The sequence below is a fragment of the Bemisia tabaci genome, chromosome 9 (genome assembly GCF_918797505.1).
Source record: "Bemisia tabaci chromosome 9, PGI_BMITA_v3".
NCBI classification, from domain to species: Eukaryota; Metazoa; Arthropoda; class Insecta; order Hemiptera; family Aleyrodidae; genus Bemisia; species Bemisia tabaci.
Window position 1 is genome coordinate 4009267 of NC_092801.1, and position 25998 is coordinate 4035264.

At 37.5% G+C, this 25998-nt stretch overlaps 1 protein-coding gene and 1 long non-coding RNA gene across 2 annotated transcripts; one reads left to right on the plus strand and one right to left on the minus strand.

Annotated features, from left to right (window-relative positions):
• Window positions 1-6043: 6043 nt before the first annotated feature.
• LOC140225401 (uncharacterized) lies at window positions 6044-14933 on the minus strand. Its single transcript, XR_011900517.1, has 2 exons — window positions 13882-14933; window positions 6044-7559 (listed from the first exon to the last, which is right to left on the minus strand). It is a non-coding gene; the product is annotated as an uncharacterized lncRNA (long non-coding RNA).
• A 4641-nt stretch (window positions 14934-19574) lies between these two features.
• Window positions 19575-25671, plus strand: LOC140225430 (uncharacterized). Its single transcript, XM_072304346.1, has 2 exons — window positions 19575-20226; window positions 24319-25671. Exons 1-2 carry the CDS (start codon window positions 19930-19932, stop codon window positions 24679-24681), a joined length of 660 nt encoding a protein of 219 aa, XP_072160447.1. The 5' UTR covers window positions 19575-19929; the 3' UTR covers window positions 24682-25671.
• Window positions 25672-25998: the final 327 nt, after the last annotated feature.

Sequence of the window (25998 nt, forward strand, 5' to 3'; positions counted from 1 at the left end):
GAAACAGGCGTGTTCCGAAGGCCGTATTATTAATGCTCAATCTCGCAATCTAATCTCTCTCTTTCTCTATCTAGAAGGAATAGCCTTCCAAAACTAAATACTTCCACAGGGACTTTAAATATTACGGTAGCAAGTGAGAAAAATATTCAAATTCACCATACGGGTGCTACTCGTAGTTACTCCACTCCCTCACCCCAACCTACCTCCTCGCAACCAGTTCAAGCTCTAAATACCATGTCTAGCAAAAGAGATGACGAGATGGAAATTCTGAGGAACCAAAATTCCCAATTACCAAGTCAAGTTCAGCAATTAACAGCTCAACTAAACACAACGTCGCAGCAAATAGGGTTAATACATGTATCTTGTAGTTCTCTATATATTTAATAAAGGGAGAAAAAAAAGTATGAATGCATGCTGATCTTAAAATCGTTATAAACTGTGGCATGGAGGTGACAAATGAGCGGGGGAATAATTGACATTTTTGCAATTTGTACTTTTGACTAGCGAATTTGTCATTGAGCTAGGTATTTTTCAAATCGGGAGGGGGGGGGGGGTGCACCGTTGGAAAGGAGTGCATGTTTGAGGGAGGGGAATTTCAACCCGAGTAGCTATCTGCTAGGTCTCGTTGAGCTGTGTGCGTTGGTATTTGCTACGAGTTGTTCCTAATTTTTCACTGGTGGAATTTTAACAAATTTAAATTTGAAACAACATTATTTCGTGCTTTCTAGCTCAGCTTTGTCCTTCGTAATCTTAATATTTAATTTGAAAAATAGAATGAAATTGTGAATCAACCACTGTACTAATTGCGAGGGGCGTTGGTTCATTTGAAAGGTGTTGTTCTCAATGCTTCGGGAAAACTATAAATTATTTTCTGGGGTTCGTCCCCGATTTTTAAATCCCTAAAAACTCATAAATTGGATGAGGGGAAGTGGGGGTTTTTTGTTTTTTGTTTTTCGGAAAAGTTTTGTTGCTACGCATCTTACTTTACTGTTTGCTGTCTTTTTATCAGCTGTTTTCGTTCAACAATCATCATTAAGTGAGGTTACTTCCAACACTCAACTGCCATCAACTTACATTTTTCTTTTCCCGCGTTTTTTTTTTTTTTACGGTTTTTCATGATTGGTTCCATCTTTTTATCTTTTTCCTATTGCCAATTTTTCCTCATTAAGGCAATAACCTCCAAGTTTTTTTTCTCATTTCCGATCAGAACTTTTCACGCTGTTTCTTTTCAATGTGTATAAATATGTTTATTATTAATTTCCATTTTCATTTCATCTTTTTTCTTCTGATTTATTTTTTTTAATTTAAAAATTGAACTTTTCAGTTATGATTTTGTTAAAATAATAATAATTTTTACTAATTTTAATTTTAAAAACAGTTGTTATGAGTGAAATTTTGAATGACCGAGGCGGTCGTCCTCCAAAACGTGGTCGCGTTTTCCACAATTCTTCCCATGTTCGTTTAGTGAAGCAAGAACTTAACTCTGTTATTAGTATAGAAAATCAAAGTTTCATTTCTTCATTTCGGAAGTATAAAATTGATGATCAGAACTTTGATGAAAATTTTGTTACCAAATTTTCAGTCGGTTCAATGAATATAATTTGTCATCATTGTGATGCTCGCCATTTTCAGGGTGAAATGTCCAATGGTCATTTTAATAACTGCTGCCAAAATGGCTTAATTTCTTTACCGAGTATTCGGACAAATACCGATTTGAAATCATTATTTTTATATTCTCCAAATTTCATAAAGCATATCAGAAATTATAATAGTGCTGTTGCTTTTGCCTCTTTCTCTGCAAATCGAATTGATATTCCGGGTGATGGACCTTATTGCTTTAAAGTTCAAGGATCCATATATAGGTAAGTTTATTTAATATTTACCGTTACGTAACGTACTTTTTTCAGTTTCTCAGTCCGTCCCTCCCTCCTTCCCACCCCTTAACGCATCCGGAATGCAGCTGCATTCCGGATACTGCATTTAAATCTTTCCTCCTCTGTTAGTTACTATTTGGACTTTGTCTATTCCGTTTTGTTCTAAACATTTTAAAAATAAACAGTTCAGAGAAAATAATAAGACTTAAAAATCTGTTTAATAGTGTTGTTATTATTTTATTACTCATCTCTAAATTTTATTTTTTGCATTGAAAAACACGTGAAACGATATCGGGACGATCACATGGTTTTTCACCGTTTTTAAGTTCGTTTTTGATTTCCGGCCAGTTGGGATTACAAGATGGGGTAGTAAGATAACGAAACAAGAAAAAGATAACATACCAACAAATACGGAAACCAGAAAGCAGACTGAACATGGAAAAAACGAAGAAGAAAAAGCGGAAAAATTAGATGAAGTTAAAACAGGAGCAGAAAAAGAAGAAGAACCAGAAGGAACAGCTACTGAAGAAGAAAACGAAGAAGCAAAAAAAGAAAAGACAAAAGGAGGAAAGAAGAAGAGCAAAGTTGTAGGAAATATAGGAAGAAAAGCAGGACAGAAATGGCAAAAGAAGAATCAACAATTTAATCGAAAAAAAGCAAAGTATTTAAAAAATAAAAAAAGATCTTCTTTAAAATTAGTTTGAGAACAAATGTAAAACCTAAAAAATAATTTTGTATGAAGATTAAAACAAAATTTTAGTTTAAAGCTTACTAAATAAAATTACAATTTTTGAAAACATTTGTTATATTTATTCTCTCAAAGAAATAATTAGACCCGATTCAAAGACAAAACAGAAAATTAAATGAAAATGAATAAAAAAAAAAAAAAAAAACATGTGAAAGTGAAAAGTGTACAGGAAAAATAAGGGGCTGCGAAGCAGCCCCATAAGCCCCTAGTTATTTTTTAATGGTTATCTTTTTTAAAAAGTTCGTACGTTATGGTTCGTTCTCGCACATTTTCACGCAGAAACTTCGTGCTGTAAATTCATACGGTAGTATTTTGGTGCCGAGGACGGTTCGAAATATTCTTAAAAGTGAAAGAAGATGGTGACGGTGGCGGTGGATTCTGACGATTTCTGCAAATTTTTGGAGCACAAAAAGTTCATCGTTTTGTTCTTTCTTAATTGAAGGATATTCATGACATTTGGATTAAAAGAATGTCATTGTTGATTTCCATTGAAGCTTGTTGCAGAATATGAACGAGGGAATTCATTTTTTCTGTAGGAAAAATGAATACTAAAACCCATCCATCCATTTCGGTATTCAACTTTTGAGTTAATTTTTAGTTTAAGCTTCCATGAAACTTCTCCAAGCCAATTCTTCTCGATATCAATAAATCGGTCAAACAATATTATGCCACCAATCCATCGTGATACTGCTCATGAGTTTTCTTCAAAAATCTAAAAATTTACGTATAAATAGTTTCCATGTCTCTATATGTTTCTTCAATAACAACGACAACAATATCATCACGGAATATTCTACTGTGGTGCGTTTCTGAATTGTGTTCTCTTACGTCCTTAAAATGATGAACAGAGCCACAGATTATTCGCCAACCGAAAGGTGCGGTCAGTATTTAATCACCAAATTGCTAGTATCATTAAATTAGCCAGTTTTTGGTACTTATCATCAGTATCTCATTCTTGACTCATTATCGTCGCAACGAAAAACATTGCTGTTAGTAATATAATTTATCTTCCGTGATCGAGCTTTCAATGTAGAAAGCGGGCAATTTTCCATTTAAGCTTTTGAAGGGAACATGCATTGTATCCTTAAATTTAGGCTTTTTCCTAGATTTTCAGTGAACAAGTCCAGACCACTTATTAACGATGATTTTGATCCTAGATTCAAAAAATCGCTCGAAGATCATTATGACTACAATAGGTATGCAAAAATTAAAATTAATTGCTATCCAATTTGTAACATTTGAACAGAGCTAACTGGAATTTTTGGAAATTTTGAAATGCCTAACTTTTGCTGTGCGACTAATGCGGACGTAAAAATCTGCAACCTTTCACAAGTCAAATTTTCGATTTCTCTTCTTGCTTTGTGTCTTATCACCAGACTGTATACACTCTTAAAAGCTTATCACCAGACTGTATACACTCTTAAAAGCACTCCTTGAAATTCTGTTGTTTTTTCTTCCCGTTCGTTGAAGTCACCGATTGTGAGTCATTTCAGTGTCATTCCATGGGAGACTTGCGCATGCGGAGACAAATGAAACACAAGGGTGCTAAGGAAAAACGCCGTATGAGCCAGCAGACGTTGCCTGATGTTCCTCAATATAAACCCAATTTACTGAAGAAATTTTGAATACTTTTCTTCAAATTTAATCTGCAATTTCATCTAAAATATCTAAAAATTTCGAGGAAAAATATGAATAACTATCTTTAAAAATACATGCATATGCGGAGAAAAGTGACACCTCTCGAGTGTTCATGCGGCGTTATTCCTGGGTGCCACACACGGGAGGGATGAGGCGCCCAAAAGTGAGGCTCTGCTGCGCGCGCACGTCGCATGTTTGGATTGTAATTTCGCGGCAGATTCGAACCCAAGGGGCGAGTTCCATAATACATTCTTCTCAAATGCACAGTATTAAAGTAAAAAAAGTCCAGAGTTTTAATCACGATTACTTTAATTAAATTTAACCTCTCGTAAATCCATACGTAAAAAGGGTTTCCTTCTCCGTAAATTTTAACAGTTTTATAGTGAGTTTAGTGATTAAAATTTACAATTTTTAGGAGATTTTTTAAAGTTCTTACTACAAGGGAATGTCTTGGCGAAGATTCTTTACTTTAACTCGCTTGCTCTTGACTTTCACATGGATGAAGCTAGCAGAACTTTTCGTGGAAGGGAGGGGGAGGATACGCTCCCAGGTCGCTCCCTCAAAAAAAGAAGAAAAACCGCAACAATGATGCTGTGGGATGTTTCTTTTGTGGGGGGGGGGGGGGGGGGGGAGCCTCTCGAGAAGGACTGGGCAGTGGGCTCCTCTGATGCCAGCTTTGCTCTCTCTCTCTGATATTTTGGTACCCTGCTACGAAATTTCTTTTCCATTTTACTGTTAGCCTTTCATCCTTACTGCTACACGAATTGTTAATTTGAGAGAATAAGATTGAAGGAAATTCATTTGTGAGCTGTCTGGAAAAGAGAATTGGACGTATTTATGCTACAAGGAAATATGTGCAAATGAGTGAAAGCAAAAAGATTAGTGTAGCTTGTGAGCCCTATGCACATAGATCCTCTTGATTCGATTTATTTTCGCATAATTCTTCTCAGCATAAATACGTTCAATTTTATTTTAGCACTTTCTCGTCTCTTTTCTAAATCCTTAAGCTTCAAAAATCTCAAACAATATTTCCTCGATAAAAGCAATAGGTACCTGCACCCGCTATAATTATGATTATAGGCATAAGTCTATTGCTATAGCGTACCTACATTTAGAAACACATAGGTACCTACCTCAATTACTAAGTTTAATAATGTATGTGTCTCCTGAGTATCTTTGCAGAAAAACACCATTGTTACTGTCTGAAATTTTTACAGGATATTTTCTGTCTTGAAGAGAAATCAACGGAAATTAAAAGAGAAAACTGGGATCATTTCTCCTTAGAAAAAATAAACATGTTGGAAAATGACTAACGTCTTGAATCCAAAATGCATGTTTTTGGACTTAGGCCATCAGTGTGCTCAAGAAGCAGTATTCTGATTAAGTGATGATTAAAGTATTAATGGCAATATTTGTTGAATTCGTAATTTGTATGAATTATTACATTTTGAATTTTTTACTTAGAAAAATCTTTGACTCGGTTTGTTTTGTCCTCCACGGTAGCTTCTGATTCATTTTTGGACCTTTGAGTATAAATTAAGTGTCTGTAAAGCACTGATTGGCCTAAAACATATTATTTTAACGAAAGTATTAGCAAACCCCCAGAGTTTGCTTTAACACATTTCAATATAATCGCAAAAAGAAGGATATAAGCCTGACAAATAATGTAATTCTTCAAAATGCAGACATTATTTTACTCTAAAAAAGTAGACATAAATCCAATGAATAAAAGCTACCGTTGTCATGAGGGGAAAAAGGAAATAGGAATTGATTAAAAACTGTATCTTTTTTGTTTTCATGTATTTTTTTAAAGAGGAAACAGAAAAAGGTGACCAAAAATTAACATTAAAGTCTATCAGGAACAGTAAAACATTAGGTCAATGTTGAATAAAAACAAGAAAAGGATACAAGAACCGTACTTAATCAACTAATTGGTGGTAAAAATTTCTTTATCAAAAATATCTTATCAAATAGTTGGTTTCAATGGTGATAAAAATTTCTTTATCGAAAATATCTTACCCTTTATTGCAATTATACCTAACTTTAGTTAGACAAAGTGTAGGTTTGAAATGCTAACGTTTTAATTTGTTGAGATACACATTCTTACTTCTAGAATACCATGGATTTTCCTTCATTCTGTAATAGCGTGAGAGTTCCGCCTTGCCTTGTTTGAAATCAGAATATACTGTGCATTTGAGAAGAATGTATTATGGAACTCGCCCCTTGGGTTCGAATCTGCCGCGAAATTACAATCCAAACATGCGACGTGCGCGCGCAGCAGAGCCTCACTTTTGGGCGCCTCATCCCTCCCGTGTGTGGCACCCCGTTATTCCTTGGCACGGGAGAACACTCAGTTGAAATTGCTGAGAGGTGTGCGAATAAGACGATCCAAAACGCCTTCATACACGCTGTATATGCAACACGCACGTCTATCATGTGGTAATAGTTGTATTCAGGCGTTATGATGTCAATGCGTGATATGTGTTATCTTTTCTCGCCGTGCTTTCACATTATTCTAGTTTCTCTCCACTTCCTCTCCTCTTTAATTACTACGTGCCTAGGCCGGACACATTTTCACGCTAGTTTCTGAGAACACGATTTAATTAAGTCTGAAATGTAAATGCTTAATGAGTTTTATACATTTTTTACCCCTTTGAAGATTGTATATTTACAGCGTAGTTATTTGTACAGTTATTTTAATATATATTGCAATGCTTTCAAACATCAAGCTTTGTGCGTCAATTTGTCATTGAAATAAAACAAGTCGATCACTGGATCAGATGAATAAAAATCTAAAACGTGTGTTGATTATTATCGTCAAGTTTTCCGGAAAATTCACATTTGATTGAATGAAACGTGGCAACTTCAAATACGGCGTGTTCAAAAAAAGCGACGGCAAGGCATGACGCAGGTCGCAGGTTCTACTAAGTCGTTTTTTTTTTCAAAAAATAAAAAAAAAAATTAAAAAACTGTAATGGCATGCACGCACTAAGTTCTTCCCACCGTCAATCATTTCATTCCCGCTGACGCACTTGACGCTGCAATATAATTTTAGTTCGATCACTTGGAAAAAAGGGCATGCGAGAGGTGAAATATCGCATTCGAGTTCTTAAAATTCATAATCACAAAATGCGGCAAAGAGGCATGCATTACCCGATTGCCATCATCAAACACGTATTCGGTATTCCGCGAATTCCAATTCGGCTGCACCGTTTTCCCTTCATTTAATTGTATTGGAAACAATCAACTCTAGTTCACGCAGGAGTCGATAAATGCAATGAATTTAAACGAATGGTACCCTAGAGAAAATATTACCTCGCAGCGAGCTCGCAGACAGCTCGCAGCATATTTTGGACCTCGCGGTTAGGAAACTCCTCGCAGTTAGGTGATGACCTTGCCAAGACCTCGCAGTGAGGAAGTCGGTTAGGCATGGACCTCGCCGCGAGGTGCTGACAGCTCACGGCGAGGACCTCGCCTCGCCGATAGGTTAGGAGACCTCGCCGATAGGTGAGAGGACCTCGCAGATAGGTGAGAGGACCTCGCAGTTAGGTTGGCTCCTATCCACTGGGTGAGAGTCCTCACAGTAGGTATATTAGCCAGCAGGTAACCTGACCACAGAGGTACACACAGGTTCAGAGCCTCATTAAAAATTAAGGATCAATTGCAGCATCTAATATATACTGATAAAAATGTTAAAAAAGTTTTTGAATTTGAAAGAAAAATTGTATTTAATTCAAAAGCACATTCCTTGGCTCAAAACAATGTGGGTCAGTGAACTGAAATTGTTCTGTATACCAAAAAAGTGCCTTAAAATTAAACACAATTTTTTATTTATTTTTTATTTTTTTTTTTTTTAGAAAAAAAAAACAAAAAAAACCTACCAATCAAAACTTTTTTAACCTTTTTTTTCCGTGAATCCTCTCACAAATGTTCTTATCTATTTTAGCATGCCAAAAAATAAAAATAATCTGTACCTTCTTTGCACATGGTCTTCCAAAATATTCCACACTATGAGGCATTCTTCGCTCCTTGCAAGAATAGACAAATTCCAAGAATTCAAGGATCAGGTAGTGATTTTTAGAAAAATTGCATCGTCACTGGCCTATAAAATTAAAAAAATAATCATCATTCACCAAGGTCACACTCAAAATGAATTGTAAAAATTTCTGAATTTTGATAGTTATAAGTGAATATTTCAAGTTAAACTGACCGATTCCTTTCATTAATTTTAAGCGAGAGCTTTTCCTTCAGCATATCAATCACACATAATGTGCTGTTCCTTCTCCTTCAAGCAGGAAAATACTCATTGGAGGGAGGAATTTTCTTCAAATTTGCAATGTCTAATCACTCTAGAACTGTACTCTTTGCATCAACTTTATAGTGAAGGTAAGTGGGCATTTTAAAAGCCCAAATTTAGCATGTCAGCCCTTGCAGTTAAGTCAGTAAGTATACGCATTTTCCTTACTGCTTCTTGATTATGGTCTGATGTTGCAGAACTTTTCAAAGTACTATCCATGAAAATTCAGAGGACAACCAGTTGGTGACCACATACTTTTTCATTTGTTTACATTTTTTCATTTATATTCTTGTTTAAATTCAGTGGATAAAATTAAAACATAAATTACTACTGGAAACCAAGAGGTATGTAAAAAAAATTAAAAATGTTAATCACCTTACAAGACTTACTCTGTCCCTTTCTTTTCATGTTGACTCCTATTCTTTTCATGCAACTTTGGCAGGGAACAGTAGGACAGGGTCGCATATTTGGCCTGATCATTGCTAGAGCTTCGGATGGTCCTAACAAATCCTTCAACTTCTGCAGTTCAGTGTCTGGAATCAACATATCAGAGTGAACAAGTGATCCTTTAGATAAATGAAAAGTTTCCTATTTTTTCCATATTTTAACACACATATCAATTGCATATTCGTTCAAGTGAATGTGAGGAAAAACAGCTGAAAATTTTCATCCCCCAGACTGAAAAGACGCAGCCACTTACTTTCTACGAGCAGGTCTATGCTGAGAGAAATTTCACGAAATTGCCACATTGGTATGCAGTTAAATCTAGTTTTGCCATGAAATTTATCCTCACATGCAGAGACTATTTGCAGTAGGTAATTATTCTCACACATACAGAGACAACAATCAGCTCGACATGGCCATCATTGCCCTGATAACTCAAGAGACCGTAGATGCATACTCAATTAAAATTCATAAGTGCACACAATCCCTCCATGAGAAAGGAGATAGTAGGTACCTAGAAACAGCAGGGTGAGCTATCCTTACTTCTCCTGGAGCAAAAGCCTCCCTACTTATTTTGAAATTGTCATGGCTCAAGGAGAAAAATTCTATTACTTACAGTGCACACTTGTTGTTAGTCCGAAAATGATTCCTCCTCCGTCTCTTCACACATTCCTAAAGGACACATATTAAAGTCTGATTCCAAAGTAGATTTTCACAGGTTTTCATCCAATAATCACTGATAAACTAAGTTAGAGGAAAATAAAAAATGCAGCTGCATAACAACTTCCAACGTAGATTTTCGCATGTTTTCACTGTTATCACTGTTTTCACTCACATATCATTAACATCATCTCAATTTTTCTAAGTGCAAAGCTTCATTGTTGATTGTAAACAAACTGCAGACCACCACACTGCATCATAGGTTATGTTATGGTATACGAGTGGAATTTTGATTGCCAGATGGTGAGTAAAATATATCAAAAAAATATCTGGTTGCCCGCTATTACGCAGTCTGCTTTCTATTATTCTCAAGGAATTTGTCGGTGAGGCAACGCCGCTGCGTGGGACTTTCGCGCCTCTCTCAGCTGATTAAATGCACTGATGCCGATTTCACTCGCTTAATATGGATTTGAGTCTATAATGCAGTTTGCAGTTATACTAGGTAACGGCAACGGCTCATCATTAAAAACACCTATCTGCCCAGGGAAACCAATAGCTCAGTTATTCTTTCTGTTAGATCAACCAGTAATAGTGGTTCCCGTATTGCTCTAATTTATTCAAGTAAATTGATGCGAAAGTTTATATTTGAATATAGTGCCAGAATTTCAATGCAATTCAAAACGAAGTGCAAGGGTGTTTTTTTTTTTTTTTTTTTAAATTTGTTTTTAAATTTATTGGAATCACTCCTCAATTACATTATGAGAGAAACGCGAGAAATTTTGGAGTCTTTATGACATCAATCCGAAAATCGATGCATCACATAATACCTACCCGAAGGAATGCGTTCGCTCGTCATGAGGGTTTTTCCTGGGCAGGCCCAGCCCGCAACGGGGCTAAACGAATCTCCCAGGCTCCAAGTCCGTCTGGCGCTAATGTGCCTCTTTCTATGTAACTGCTGTATTTGGACATCCCTCCATCACATAACTCCTCATGAAAGGATGAAAGGTGTGAATAATTTTTCCCGGGTTTTCAGAATATCACTCACCTAACTTTCCGGTGCTCATAACAAAGCGCTACAAAAAAAGAAAAGTGAAGAAACTATTTTCTCTGCGGCAACTTCATTGACCCACTGGACCGACCGGTCACTATAGAAGTAGAGTGACCGACTGACCGCCTTACCGATATCAGTTAGAAGTTATCAGCGTAATAGATCATTGGCAGATAGTGCCCTCCGAAAAATTATTGTTTTGTTTTTTTCCCTTTCTATGGAGTAGTGGCCCGGCCCAGGGTGGCATGAAACGGAAGAAGGAAATGAAAAATTGGAAATTTCAGGATACATTTCATGAAATTTCACGAGGCTGTGAAATATTTCATATTTTTCAGGGGCTGGAGTATGCAACCCGCACTCAAACAAACAAAAATAGAAGAAATTTACAATTTCTACATTTTACTAAACATGGAAAGGAACCGGCATTTTTCAATATCTTTCATAAATTTCTGGATTTTCATGAAATATTTCACGTGAAATTTCTAGCTTTTATTTTCCATGAAATTTTTTCATGTGAAGGGATGAGCGGCTAAAATGAGACCAGCGGTCGGAACCTCTCACCCCCCCCCCCCCTATCGGCAGAGCTTGCACAATTATTCTGCTAAACTTGGACAATGACGCAAAACGTTGGAGCGGAGAAAGAACATCTGACTCTCGATCAGCGCAGCGTTGCCTATGTTGAACAGGTTAACCGCATAGGTGCAGACGTGCAGATATCAATAATTTAATCGAATTTCTTGGGCAAAATGTGGCAACTTACCCGACCAAATGTAAACTTCACTTCACCTAACCTGGTTTGTGTGCCGCGCGCGTTTGTTTACATCGAGGTTCTTTCGTCCAAGTTATTGGGATTTCTTAGGGATAAAAAGGATAAAATTGATGGATTTGTGATCCTTGAAATTGGAATAGAATCTGGGTTCATTTCAAATGTGTGATACGGCGAAGCATGTATTGTAAGTAAGTAGTTATGCAGCAGCATTTTTTGATTTTCCTCTAACTTAGTTTATCAGTGATTATTGGAATGAAAACCTGTGGAAATCTACTTTGGAATCAGACTTTAATATGTGTCCTTTTGGAATGTGTGAAGAGACGGAGGAGGAATCATTTTCGGACCAACAACAAGTGTGCACTATGTAAGTAATAGAATTTTTCTCCTTGAGCCATGACAATTTCAAAATAAGTAGGGAGGATTTGCTCCAGGAGAAGTAAGGATAGCTCACCCTGCTGTTTCTAGGTACCTACTATCTCCTTTCTCATGGAGGATTGTGTGCACTTATGAATTTTAATTGAGTATGCATCTACGGTCTCTTGAGTTATCAGGGCAATGATGGCCATGTCGAGCTGATTGTTGTCTCTGTATGTGTGAGCATAATTACCTACTGCAAATAGTCTCTGCATGTGAGGATAAATTTCATGGCAAAACTAGATTTAACTGCATACCAATGTGGCAATTTCGTGAAATTTCTCTCAGCATAGACCTGCTCGTAGAAAGTAAGTGGCTGCGTCTTTTCAGTCTGGGGGATGAAAATTTTCAGCTGTTTTTCCTCACATTCACTTGAACGAATATGCAATTGATATGTGTGTTAAAATATGGAAAAAATAGGAAACTTTTCATTTATCTAAAGGATCACTTGTTCACTCTGATATGTTGATTCCAGACACTGAACTGCAGAAGTTGAAGGATTTGTTAGGACCATCCGAAGCTCTAGCAATGATCAGGCCAAATATGCGACCCTGTCCTACTGTTCCCTGCCAAAGTTGCATGAAAAGAATAGGAGTCAACATGAAAAGAAGGGACAGAGTAAGTCTTGTAAGGTGATTAACATTTTAATTTTTTTTACATACCTCTTGGTTTCCAGTAGTAATTTATGTTTTAATTTTATCCACTGAATTTAAACAAGAATATAAATGAAAAAATGTAAACAAATGAAAAAGTATGTGGTCACCAACTGGTTGTCCTCTGAATTTTCATGGATAGTACTTTGAAAAGTTCTGCAACATCAGACCATAATCAAGAAGCAGTAAGGAAAATGCGTATACTTACTGACTTAACTGCAAGGGCTGACATGCTAAATTTGGCTTTTAAAATGCCCACTTACCTTCACAATAAAGTTGATGCAAAGAGTACAGTTCTAGAGTGATTAGACATTGTAAATTTGAAGAAAATTCCTCCCTCCAATGAGTATTTTCCTGCTTGAAGGAGAAGGAACAGCACATTATGTGTGATTGATATGCTGAAGGAAAAGCTCTCGCTTAAAATTAATGAAAGGAATCGGTCAGTTTAACTTGAAATATTCACTTATAACTATCAAAATTCAGAAATTTTTACAATTCATTTTGAGTGTGACCTTGGTGAATGATGATTATTTTTTTTAATTTTATAGGCCAGTGACGATGCAATTTTCTAAAAATCACTACCTGATCCTTGAATTCTTGGAATTTGTCTATTCTTGCAAGGAGCGAAGAATGCCTCATAGTGTGGAATATTTTGGAAGACCATGTGCAAAGAAGGTACAGATTATTTTTATTTTTTGGCATGCTAAAATAGATAAGAACATTTGTGAGAGGATTCACGGAAAAAAAGGTTAAAAAAGTTTTGATTGGTAGGTTTTTTTTTGTTTTTTTTTTCTAAAAAAAAAAAAAATAAAAAATAAATAAAAAATTGTGTTTAATTTTAAGGCACTTTTTTGGTATACAGAACAATTTCAGTTCACTGACCCACATTGTTTTGAGCCAAGGAATGTGCTTTTGAATTAAATACAATTTTTCTTTCAAATTCAAAAACTTTTTAACATTTTTATCAGTATATATTAGATGCTGCAATTGATCCTTAATTTTTAATGAGGCTCTGAACCTGTGTGTACCTCTGTGGTCAGGTTACCTGCTGGCTAATATACCTACTGTGAGGACTCTCACACCAGTGGATAGGAGCCAACCTAACTGCGAGGTCCTCTCACCTATCTGCGAGGTCCTCTCACCTATCGGCGAGGCGAGGTCCTCGCCGTGAGCTGTCAGCACCTCGCGGCGAGGTCCATGCCTAACCGACTTCCTCACTGCGAGGTCTTGGCAAGGTCATCACCTAACTGCGAGGAGTTTCCTAACCGCGAGGTCCAAAATATGCTGCGAGCTGTCTGCGAGCTCGCTGCGAGGTAATATTTTTCTCTAGGGTAACCATGATGCCAACTTGTGAGAATTGAATCAGTGAGTTCGAAAACCCACCAACTCGGAAAAAAAATTGTTCAGGAAACACCTAAAACTGCGCAGCGGGCGAAGAAGTTAGTCCAAGAAAAACCTTTTGGTGCCAGAGGACAAGTACTAAAAGACTTTGTAAAGCACCAAGATAAAATCGATACACCATGTTTGATGACAGGGAATTAAGCGTTTAAAAATTTCCGAGTAGGTGTGTTTTCGTTCTCACCGACTTTCAGATACGGATTGTTCATAGTTTGCCCTGAAAAATGTATATTTTTCGACCTGAATTACGCTTGAATATTTATACAACTTGTTGGGACAAGGTATGCTGAACCGAAAAAAGAAAACAGCAAAATCGAATGGTCACCCGTTTCCCTTGAAATAGCTGAAAATTGGTATTTCCAATGAAATACTAAGATTTTTCCCTTTTCCCGTCGCTGTTTTGAGCACTTCCGATTGCAATTTCGAACTTACCTTCTGCGTGCAGATGCTTCTATACATAAGTGTTACTAAACCGTGAAAAAGTGAAATTCGAAAAAAAAACGAGTTGGTGTGTTTTCGAACTTACTGATTCAAATGGCAACGCTGCATGACTCGCGGCAGTCGCGAATGCATGTGCGCATCAACGCACCCGCACGCACTGTGTTTGGTTTGACTGCTTGTTTTAAATATTCCTCTTCTGAAATCGAGCGCAACTTTCACCACACTTTCGGCCTGCCGTTCTTGCATCCGTCAGAAGAGGGTGACGCATTTCTGAATTTTTCTATCCTGAGTGCCAAAAGTTCCGTAATGGACCACTAGACAAGGTACGAATTTAGGCATTCTGATACATGTATTTTAACCAGAATTTCACGTAGAACACGATTCGCGCGACGAAGATTACTGAAACCAACTCCTAACGAAGCTATTAACATTTTTATTTCACATTGGTTACGGGGAATTTGAACTGCCCGCTCTCAAGGAACTCAAAGCTCTACGGGAGTCAAATCGCGCACTAGAACGGTTTCAGCAAGCTTCTCAATCGAGCAATGTTCATTTCCCTCCAAGTGTTGTTCAAACTATAAGAAATTTGCAATAGCTGAGCCAAAGTGTCAAGATTGAGGTTGCCAGATTTTTATATCTGGCATGATAACGTTTAGCGCGCGATGTGAATCACGTAGAGCATTGAGTTTCATGGAGCGGGTGGTTTGAATTCACGCATTAAGAATCATTAAATATCTCGTAAGGAGTTAATTTCGGTAAATTTTCCTTGTGTGCATCGTGTTTTACGTAAAATTTCGATTAAGAATCATGTATCAGAATGCTGAAATTCGTACCTTATCTAGTGGTCCATTACCCTATTAATAACTAGATCTGCGAAGAAGTCCCGTTCCCCAGGAAACGCGGGCTGAAAACTAACTGCGGAGCTCTTCGATCTGCGAACGCTTTGAAAATTTCCATGTGCTATATAACTTTCTTTTTTACAAGGATTGTCCGAATTTTTTAGTTTTGTGAGTGTTTTGAAAAAATTTTCGGGATAACCGGATACCATATAACTTCACGCACTACGCTCGGGCTAAAGTGCAGCCAGAGGTGGCGAGGAAAATCAATTTTTTGGCGAAACGTATTGCGAGCCTTTTCTCCAATTATAACGACGAGACTCTACTCAAATATATTCGCACTTCCTGCGATGTCGCCACTTATTTCACATTACATCCGCCGCCGGGAGAAAATCGGATCTGGAGGTGACTCTTAAGAGGGACTCAGAGAAGCACCCTCCAGCGCAAATCCGTTGGAACGTGTTGTTTAGGCGCTTCCCGCGAATACATTTCCACCGTGAAAAATCGGGAGGAGAAACGATAACGTAATTCATAGTTATCACGTAGAGGACACGTATCGGAAGAATATGGCCACTGAAGGATCCATTTCTAATTAGCTCAGTTCTATTCAACCTCATGGAGTTCTGAAGGACAGCCAAAATAAATCAAAATTAACACGTGCGTATTAGGTCAAATTAGGTATGAATCGAGATAAAGAAGTTTGAACTTTCCTACCACCATAAAAACTCTAAATACAAGATCAAACCACTATTTTTACATTCAATTTTTTTTTAAACATTTTTGAAAGGTGAAAACGGCCACTTGAAATTTACAACTGTCCTCAACTCTTTTTCTCCATTGATGAGGATGGATGAATTTCTGTTGAACTGGGATCCTCAGAAGGACGTCACATTCAGATTATGCAAAGCGGTAGACAATTAGGTCTTACTGGTTGGTATCACCTCAAGTTTTACTTAAATTATAAAGCTGAACGTGATTAAGTACTCAGTTTTGAAATCTTTGTGCTCTTACATAGGGCGAAATGTTTTCAACCTAGACTTCCCTAGTGTGAACCTAAAAGTGAGTCAGTCTGACGTCAGCCTATGTTTCATAAACTATCATGAGTCTCACTGATTCAGGCTGACATCAGTCTGACTCATAGTAGTTTATTACTAGGGTTCCGCACTACTGGCAAGGTTGGATAAAAAAACCAGCGCGTAAAAACCCTCAAAGGTTCAACAATCTATTAATTTTGGGTTTCTAAAGTTCTCCATGGGGCTCACAATTCATATACTTTCGAATATACTGTCGTGCTGAGGAAAAACGTTCTCTGAGACAAGTCGCGAGTCTCCAGGAAAATTGGAGGAAAATTCTTCTTTCATTTTTCATGAGAAATCCATTAGTACCTATTTCGGCTCGAAATGTCTTAAAAATAAAAACGCCCACGAATTTCTTTAAAAATAAATAATTTTATGGTGGATATTTGACAAAAATCAAATGCTCTAACAGCGTCTTTCCTCAGCACGACAGTGTTATAGCTACCTTGCCCACAATGTATCACACACACGTATCTCTTGCCGGCAACCGTGTGGATCAGTGAAATCAATTATTTTCTTGCTTACTTTCTCAAGGTCTGAAAAATACAGTTCAGTTCATGAAGTTTTTTTATAGCCCTCTTGGGGCCTCTACGTCACAGTTTCGTGCCGAAGAAAAACGTCATGCGCATATCCAAAGATTGCCAAATTTCTTCAAATATGGTGTGGATCATCTAGCAAACTAGTGGATGTTTTTCCTTGAAAATTACAGAAAATGTTAACTGGAATTGAACCTAAAGCATTTGGAAATTCCGGGAAACAATTTGCATTCGATTGTTCAAAATTCAGTATTTTATCGTACACAATTCGGCAACATTCTAATTGCCGCACGTCGACCCTCCGAAGAGTTGTGAGCTGAAAAAAGCGTGAATTCGATTTAGTACAGCTATTCACGATTTGCAAAGCCAATTTCTCTGAAAAGATACTCTTTAAAAGTTCTCTTGCCATTGAATAACAGGAAAAAAAAAAGTTCTCTATAAACTGCGCAATGGAAAACTCCAAATAATCTTACAAAAAAACAGTGCCTCGTACTTTTGCCGTGTCCCTTGGGCTGGCAGTCCAGCTTTGGCGGGCATGCCCCTCTTTCTCTTCCCGAAATGGGTTTCATCAAGATGTGTATAATCGCTGCGCTTTCAGCATTCATTCTTGAAGTCGATTCCACGTATTATTTTGAAATTCGTGACAGTGACATAGAGCTAAAGCCAACTGTTAATTCGAAAAGAGAAAATACTAACAAATGTGTTGGTTGTACAGTGCAGCGAGACCAGATTAGCGTATACGAGTGTGAGAACGAAGGTCAGGTAAATAAATTGCATAATTTCGACGATACTGTATAGCTTCATACAATAGGGATATATGTAGATTTATTTTGAATTCACTGTAAGCAGAATATTTTTCAAGACAGCCAAAGACGGATTAGGTTTGATTATTGGAAATTTGGAAATTTATTTAATTCTTTTCCTCCTTGCAAAATCTGTGGTGTCGCATTGAATTTCTACTGAGGGGAAAAATTCGATAACAGGAACTAAACCTTTAGAATACTCATTCTTGCTTTTTTTCCATCTTTCCAATTTCTTTCATTATTTCATTTCAAAATATACTTTTTTCCCCATATGTTTTTAATTTTTTTATTCCAATACAATATTTATTTATTTTCTTTTCTACATTTCACTAATGTTCATTTAATTTGTGTCTTACTCTAGTTTTAATTTGTGTCACTGTATATTTATTTTATTATTATTATGTCGTTCTCGTTTCTCAATTCACAGCTTGAGGCCGGTAGATATTTCGTCCTCCCCCGGCTATTCAATGCAAAGGAGAGTCCTTACATTTGAAACTGAAGTTAAAAATTTAAAATTGGGATTAAAACTTTAAAATTAGAGTAAAAAAGAAAATTTAAAATTGAGACTAAACCTTAAAGACCTATTTTTCTAAGTAATGCAAGAAGAATATCTATGAATTCGTACGAGCTAAACAGACCTATACTGACGATCTAAGGAAGAACGCCTTATGAGCCTTCAGACATTGCCAAATTGTCTACGATAAAAACCGAATTCACTGCGGAAATTGTGAATATTTTGTTCCAAAATTTTCAGCCAATATTGTACGCAATTTGATGTTATATATCTTAGAATTTTAAGGATATGCTTAAATTTCGTCAAAAATACGTGTTTTATTGAGGGAAACTTAAGAACTCTCGAACGTTCACATGGCGTTCTTTCTTAGCATGGCATTATATGATAATTTCCCTACCTCAAATCTCGTTTAAAAATAGCTTAGTGTTCTTATAATATAATTAATGCTCCAATGGACCCCTAGACAAGGTATGAATTTCAGCATTCCGAAACATGTTTCACAAGCAGAATTTTACGCAAAACACGATTCGCGCAACGAAAATTACTGAAACTAACTCCTAACGGAGATATTAACATTTTTATTTCACATTGGTTACGAAGAATTTGAACTGCCCGCTCACAAGAAACTCAAAGCTCTGCGTGAGTTAAATCACGCACTGCAACGGTTTCAGCAAGCTTCTCAAACGAGCAATGTTCATTTCCCACCATGTGTTTTTTAAACTATTAGCAATTTGCTATAGTTGAGCCAAAGCGTCAAGATCGAGGTTACCAGATTTTTTTATCGCAGAGACGTTCATGATAACGTCAAGCGCGCGATGTGAATCACTTTCATGAGCGGGTGATTTCAATTGACGCACCAAGAATCTTAAATATCTTCGGAAGGAGTTGATTTCGGTAATTTTCATTGTGCAAATCGTGTTTTACGTGAAATTTTGGTTTAGAAACATGTATAAGAATTCTGAAATTCGTACGTTGTCTAGTGGTCCATTGTGTTCACGTTTCCATTCACTTTCCACGCAACTTTAGGAAGTGTCGGAGCTTATAGTAAAGATGGAACTGATATTCAACTCCATGAAGCATATTTTTCGTGATATCACCTTAAAGGTGATTCGATGGACGCCATATTTTGTGTCAGAACGGCATGCGATATGCCGCATCAATTGGTTCCATTTTTTCAGCTACTCGTCATTTTTCTCCAATTTTGAGATCGCAATTCTGTTGTCAGGAGACTAAAGCACTCACTTACCAATTTCAACAAAGAAATTCAACGTAATAAAGGCGTGGTTTTTTTTGGCAGGAAATATCGCATTCGAAAGCAGTTTCGATATCAGTATCGAATGCGATGTTTTCTCACTGAAAAAACCACGCCTTTATTACGTTGAATTTCTTTGTTAAAATTGGTAAGTGAGTGCTTTAGTCTCCTGACAACAGAATTGCGACCTCAAAATTGGAGAAAAATGACGAGTAGCTGAAAAAATGGAACCAATTGATGCGATAAATCGCATGCCGTTCTGACACAAAATATGGCGTCCATCGAATCACCTTAATTTCGGAAATATTCCAGGCGAAATCAACACATTTTAAAATTTTGCCACACTGCCTTTGTATTGCTGATCCTCAACTTCATTCTAAACAGGGGATCGAGTGCAAAACCATTCCATTACCCCGCAGATTCTGCTCATTAGGACATATCAACTTCTTTGCCATCTCAGCTGCCCTTCATCCGAGACAGAGATTCTCATTGGACGGCAAGCCAGCCAATATCGGTGCAGTTATCTCGATGGGGTTCGATCCTACCGATGTCGACTCGCCGAGAATCGAACCCAGCCCGTCGTCTAAGCGAGAGATCCGGGATTTTGTTGAGTGGATGAAAGGCCGCGAACTCGTTTGGGGTGATCCCGAGCAGCGCCAGGATGTTTGGCGGGCATGGACGAAGTATTTTTCCTGTATTCATATCAACGAGTGCATTCTAGAAGACTGGGATTACACTATTCATGAGATACTTCTGAAAGTTCGAGGTGTTTTGAATACGTGCATGACGGCTTATAATTCCTATTTGAAGTCTCGTTTAAAGAAGGTAAGCTAAGAATATGATTACAGAAAAAATAAGCCCTTCCTTCGAGGAGAGTAGAGTACCTATATAGCGAGAGTATGGACAGATCGCTTCATGGAGGGCTTAGGGCCCAAAAGTGCAGCCACCCTTCTAACCAACTTCTAACGCACAAAATTTCACTGCCAGTCTGCAGATTCTAATTCTAACCAAGATGGCTAAGAATGTACATAAATGAGCGTTCTTCCGCAAAAATGAGTAAATGTATGCAAAAACTAAGTCAAATACGTGCTTTATAAACGATGGTTCGCAACAATTGTATTAATAAATCGCTCTGGATAATTGAAATTCATAGGTTGGCTGCATTTCTGGGCCCTAACTTTATTCGCGGAGGCATCGGTGAAGGCCTGATGGATTTTCGGAGTTTCACATATGTCTATACTCTCGCTATACAGGGACACTAGAAGAGAGAAAGTGGGTCAGTTGCGCTGGTTACAGAGTCGTTTTTTGATGTTTGATTCTTGTACATTGTGGTTTGAAAGAGAGCAGTGGAGGTTAGGGGTCGTAGAGCGCGAGGGAGTGCTGTAAAGCGACTTATATGTATGTTCTTGTACATCAGGTGTAAAGAGTAGGATCCGTCCAAACAGCACCTTCCAACGTTCAATATTAACTTGAATATCGGTTATTATCGGCTTTGAAAAATTCGGTTCATGACGTCATCCACCGATGTAGGGACACCTTCGGTCTCTACCACCTTTCTTTCGTGATATTTAAACATGATCAGAGGAGCAGCAAATATGTATACAAATAAAATAAAGAAAAAGAACTGAAGAAAGCCGAGAGGCCTCAGGGATGAAATATTTAGTGAAAAACTCGCAGCATAATGGTCGGAAATTCAATTCTCTTTCTTCATTTTATTATTATTTCGTTCGTGAGTCAGTGAGACACACATTTGCACTAGTTGCTCAACGTGAAACTTGGATGAAAGCAAGTTGGAACTTCGGAAGAGACCAATGTGTCACTACCGCGGTAGATGACGTCACAAACGGAATTTTTCGAAGCGCGATGTCTCGATTGATATTGAACGTAGAAAGTTCCTGTTTAGATGGATCTTATTATTTTCAGCTGATCTACAATAACCCCGCATCGATACACGATTCTATGACCAGCGCAACTGATCCACTTTCGCAAAAAGTCAGTTCATTTTTGAACGTCCTGCTTCGATACGTATTTTTGAGCCATTTTCTTTAAAACCACAAAACACGCCCCGCTGCAGCTATGATTTAGAACGAATCCATCGGACATCTATCTACTCCTCTATTCGCTTTTGCTTCTTATTCTTCAACACTCTTATGTAAGATGATTGGTTCAATGACATTTCGACACCGATTTTTTGTCCGCACACCTGGTTCTTCTAGTAGTTTATGTCCACGGGTTTTTTCGGCAGAGGAGTTCGTGCCGTAGTACCTTGATTTATTTTGCGAGGAAAGCTCCGTATTCTTGAAGGACAAAGATTTAGAACGAATCCATTGGACACATTTCTATCTCCTCCTCTATTCGCTTTTACTTCTTATTCTTCAACACTCTTATATAAGATGATTGGTTCAGTGACATTTCGACACCGATTTTTGGTCCGCATACCTTGTTCTTCTAGTAGTTTATGTCCACGCGTTTTTTTCGGCAGGGGAGTTCGTGCCGTAGTACCTTGATTTATTTTGCGAGGAAAGTTCCGTACTCTTGAAGGATGCCTGTTATTCTTGAAACGTTGGAGCGCCTTCAATTTCGTTTGATACTGTGCAACACCTCTGTTGTGAAATAGTTGCTTGAAGCGCCGTGGCACGCTGCGGCTGGCCAACTCCCAACGCGCATTGACGCCTACAAACCTAAGGGGATACTTCAAGCATTGCGCAATGCGTGAAGCGTTCCCCTAGGTTTGAAGGCGTTAGTGCGCGTTTCGTGCCGGTAGCATGCCGCTCCGCTCTGTGTTCGGCTCTAATATTTAAAATCGCGGCGTCGGCGTTTTTCAGCTCACGATTTTGAAATCTTTGCACATTCTGCATGGATTTTCCTTATTTAAATTGATGGAAAAAAAATTATTAAAGGAAAATATAAAATGTGTTTTGTAAATATTAAGGTGGTTCCGTGTCAAAAACGATCCCCAAAACACTTTAATTACTTCTTTTACCTTTTGGTTTTTCCCCCTTCTATATTAATTTTTGTACAGTTTTTTTTCAACACAACTCTTATTTTACGCGTGGACGTAGACTACTGGACAAAACAGGCACGCGGACAAAGAATCGTTGACGGAATGTCCTGAAACCAGATGATTTTCATTTGGTCGAAGAGATTCAGCACCGGTTCACTTGCTGGCGCGGTAAGGTGAGGCGATATGACCGCCATAGATCAAGAGCGAAATTTCATTGATCATGGCTGAATTATCACGCAGCAGAAACATCACAACGTCGGCCACCCATCAACCTCTGAAAAAAACCAGAAATGCATGAATGACATTTCTGGGAATAAGTACATGCCTCATTTCTTGAGAAATTGAGCTAATGACAATGTGTCACTACCAAGGTGGGTGACGTCATAAACCGAATATTTCAAAGCGCGATATCTCGGTTAATATTAGACTTAGAAAATTACTGTTTAAACGGATCTTATTATCATTAGCTATTCAACAAGAACCTGGCTTCAAAACAAGATTCTTAGCCTTGCGCAACTGGCCGATTGGAAGGACGATTTGGTTTTACCATGGGGTAGTTCACTTTTGATTTGCTTATAATTATAGGAGGAAAAATGAATGTGGCGAAAGCCGTAGATTTCGGGTTCAAGTAGTCACTGTCGCTCAACGGGTATTTATTGGTTGAAGTTTTTCGTGCCAGAATCGCAACTTCAGAGCGTTGAAGTAAAAAATTATGAACGAAAGCTTTAAATTTCAAGAAAAAATATCCATAAATTCCTCAACAATAAAGTGTTCGATGCTGGAAGATCTGGCAACATCCGTCGATTTTCCTAAGCACATACAGATAAATAGTGCCTAGAAAGCCAGGTTGGCCTAGCGGCCAGCGCGTCTGACTCTAGAGCAATAGGTCCCGGGTTCGAATCCCGATAAAATTTTCACGGAACTGGCGGGTGGATCTGCAGAAACAGATTCTATTCGACCTTGATCCGTGAACATTTGAAAGCCGGAGCATGGATGTGCCAAAATCCCCCTGATGTCTACTGACACTGAAATAATCTCTTTGTTAAAACTCATGTCTATAGATGGCTGTACGTAGATTCCCAAGTTACTAAATAAACAAGAATAGAAGCAAAAAAAAAAAAAAAAAAAAAAAAAAAAAAAAAAAAAAAAAAAAAAAAAAAACACTGTATATTCAGGTATATACATCAAATACTAAATTTATAAAATTATATTCAATAAATAATCATTATATCAATTATATTAAATTGATAAATGTAAAGAAAATATGTAACAATTATTATCAAGAGAGAAGAAGAGATAGAAGAATATACCTACCTGTAAACAAAATCATTCAACTTAATTGTAAATTCATCATTTATTAGTTTGATAGCAGTAACTACTATTTACTCTTTGAAACTAATATTAATTAATAATTAATAATCAAATAAGGTATCCTTCATTAAAAAAATAAAACGGGAAATTACAACCAAAAGTTAAGAAAAGTGTTTTTATTCACACCATCTGTAATTCTAGGTAACAAACTATTATGACTAATTGATAAAGATAAAGAAGTAGTCTAACTTTCAATTCCAGAAAAATTAACTCCAATAATCTTAATTTTAATTATTATGAGTGTAGTTGAAACTCTAGGTGTTTAACTATACACTGAAAAAAAAGTAGCTTGGAACAAGCATGATGATTCTTGAATTTGCCGCCAAGAATTTTTTTTTCTTGCTTTAAGCTGACTTTTTCTTGATACAAGAAAAATAATGCTTGGATTAAGCAAAAAAGTAGCTTTTATTAACCAGAAAAATTCTTGATTTAAGAAGAAATACTTCTTGGCGGCAAATTTGAGATTCTTTTTTTCCAGTGATAGTAGACTATCGCTGTTTATCTCCTATTCCATGAAAAATCCAATACTTCTTGGTTTACAGGGCCTCCGCCCGCCGGCAGGCAAGGAACAGGACATTGAATGGTCACTCCCATCGCTCCAAAAATTGATGAAAAGGATTCTGGACAAACTTATCGATCCCTGTATTATGCACAAGTACGTGGAAGGACCGGAAGCCGATTGGATCAACACCAGTTGCATACTTAGCTGTCAGTTCTTGAGCTCCTCATTACAGGTTTTTAAAAAGACCGTTTTCGGCTGCGGTGAGCTCAAAAGCGGCACCTGTAATAAAAATGGCGTCTGCATATGCTCTCAATGGATCGTCTCCACAAAGTTTCAAAGTTTTCAAAAACAAGTCAATATGGCGTCTTGTCACAATGCTGTCAGAAAATCTATACAAAACTAGTACGCGTTAGAGTCCCTTTATACTGAGAGTCAAGACAACACCCCTCATGGAGTCACAAACGGGAATAAAGATTACACAAATTGAACGTTTTTCGTAATCTTTGATCGGCTCATTCTTAAATTCCTTTCTCCGTTCCTTCTCTCATTCCGTTTGTTCCTTGCCGAACCCGTAATTCCCCGGTCCATTCCAGATTATAATCTTTGCAATTGGTGAAAATGTATAATCTTTATTCCCGTTTGTGACACTGTGAAGGCCTAAAATCCGGTTAACCAATCAGAAATGGATTCGCATTGTCTTGACTCTCAGTATAAAGGGACTCTAGTACGCGTTTGAGGTGGATACTGTGGGGTAAGGATACGGTGGATAAGGTTGCACACTTCGTCGTCTCCTGGACGAAAGGACGTAACTCCATTTCAATGTTGCCAAATTTCCCCTCGCAAATTGCCTATAAATCAAGAGAATCTTGGGCATTTCTGACTGGAAATGTCCCTGATTTTTCTCTAGATTCCAAGCAAAAAACCAACCAATTTTGGATAAAAATTGCTCACGTACATTTTTGTAAAATAAATTAATTGTTCGAGTCAATTTGGCAACCTTGGAATTGAGTTACGTTCCTTCGTGCTGGAAACGACGACTTTGGGAAACAAGTCGATGGTCAATCGAATCATTCGTGTAAGTTCTGGACTTTAGGACATTCCTTACGATATATTTGGAGGGAAATGAGAACTGAAGGAAACGAGACAAGTCGTTGTTATTCAGATGAAGAAACGCGAAACCATTTCAAGGTTGCAAAATCAAACAATTTGATTTCTTGCGAGGATTTGAGTATGCAATTTCCGCCCAAAAGTTTGCAGATTATTGTGTGTGTGTAATCAGGATGGAACTGACTGAAATTTTCAGTTTCATTCGGAAATTCCCGACAGTATCCTAGCAACGGCACAATATGCAAAGCGAGAACGCTGAGATTTAGTTACTTCGCTTCGTATTAAAAAACAAGCAGTGAACTCCAACACAATGTGTTGATAAGGCGCGTCATTAACTCACACATATCAACTCCTTTAGTTTTCATTTACAGAGATTTCAAAATAGGCAAGTAGCACAACAAGAGAATTCATACGATCCAACTCTTCAACGACGCACTTTGACGAGACCTTGTATTGTGAATGTAGAAAGCCATTCGAACGAGTTTAAGTTTTTTGATCTGCTCCCAGCAATATCTTATCGGATTCTTAAAGAAAAGTGCTACGGAATAATTTAAGCGAAGAAAGGAAAAATTCTGTCGAACTCCTGAAAGATACAGTCGATTTAAAGGTCTTT

Excerpts from the sequence above, each read along its gene's own strand:
- LOC140225430 (XM_072304346.1), top strand. The coding sequence starts at position 19,930 with ATGGGGTTCGATCCTACCGATGTCGACTCGCCGAGAATCGAACCCAGC. Across the intron at positions 20,227-24,318 it reads TGAAGTCTCGTTTAAAGAAG|GGCCTCCGCCCGCCGGCAGG; the intron begins GTAAGCTAAGAA and ends CTTGGTTTACAG.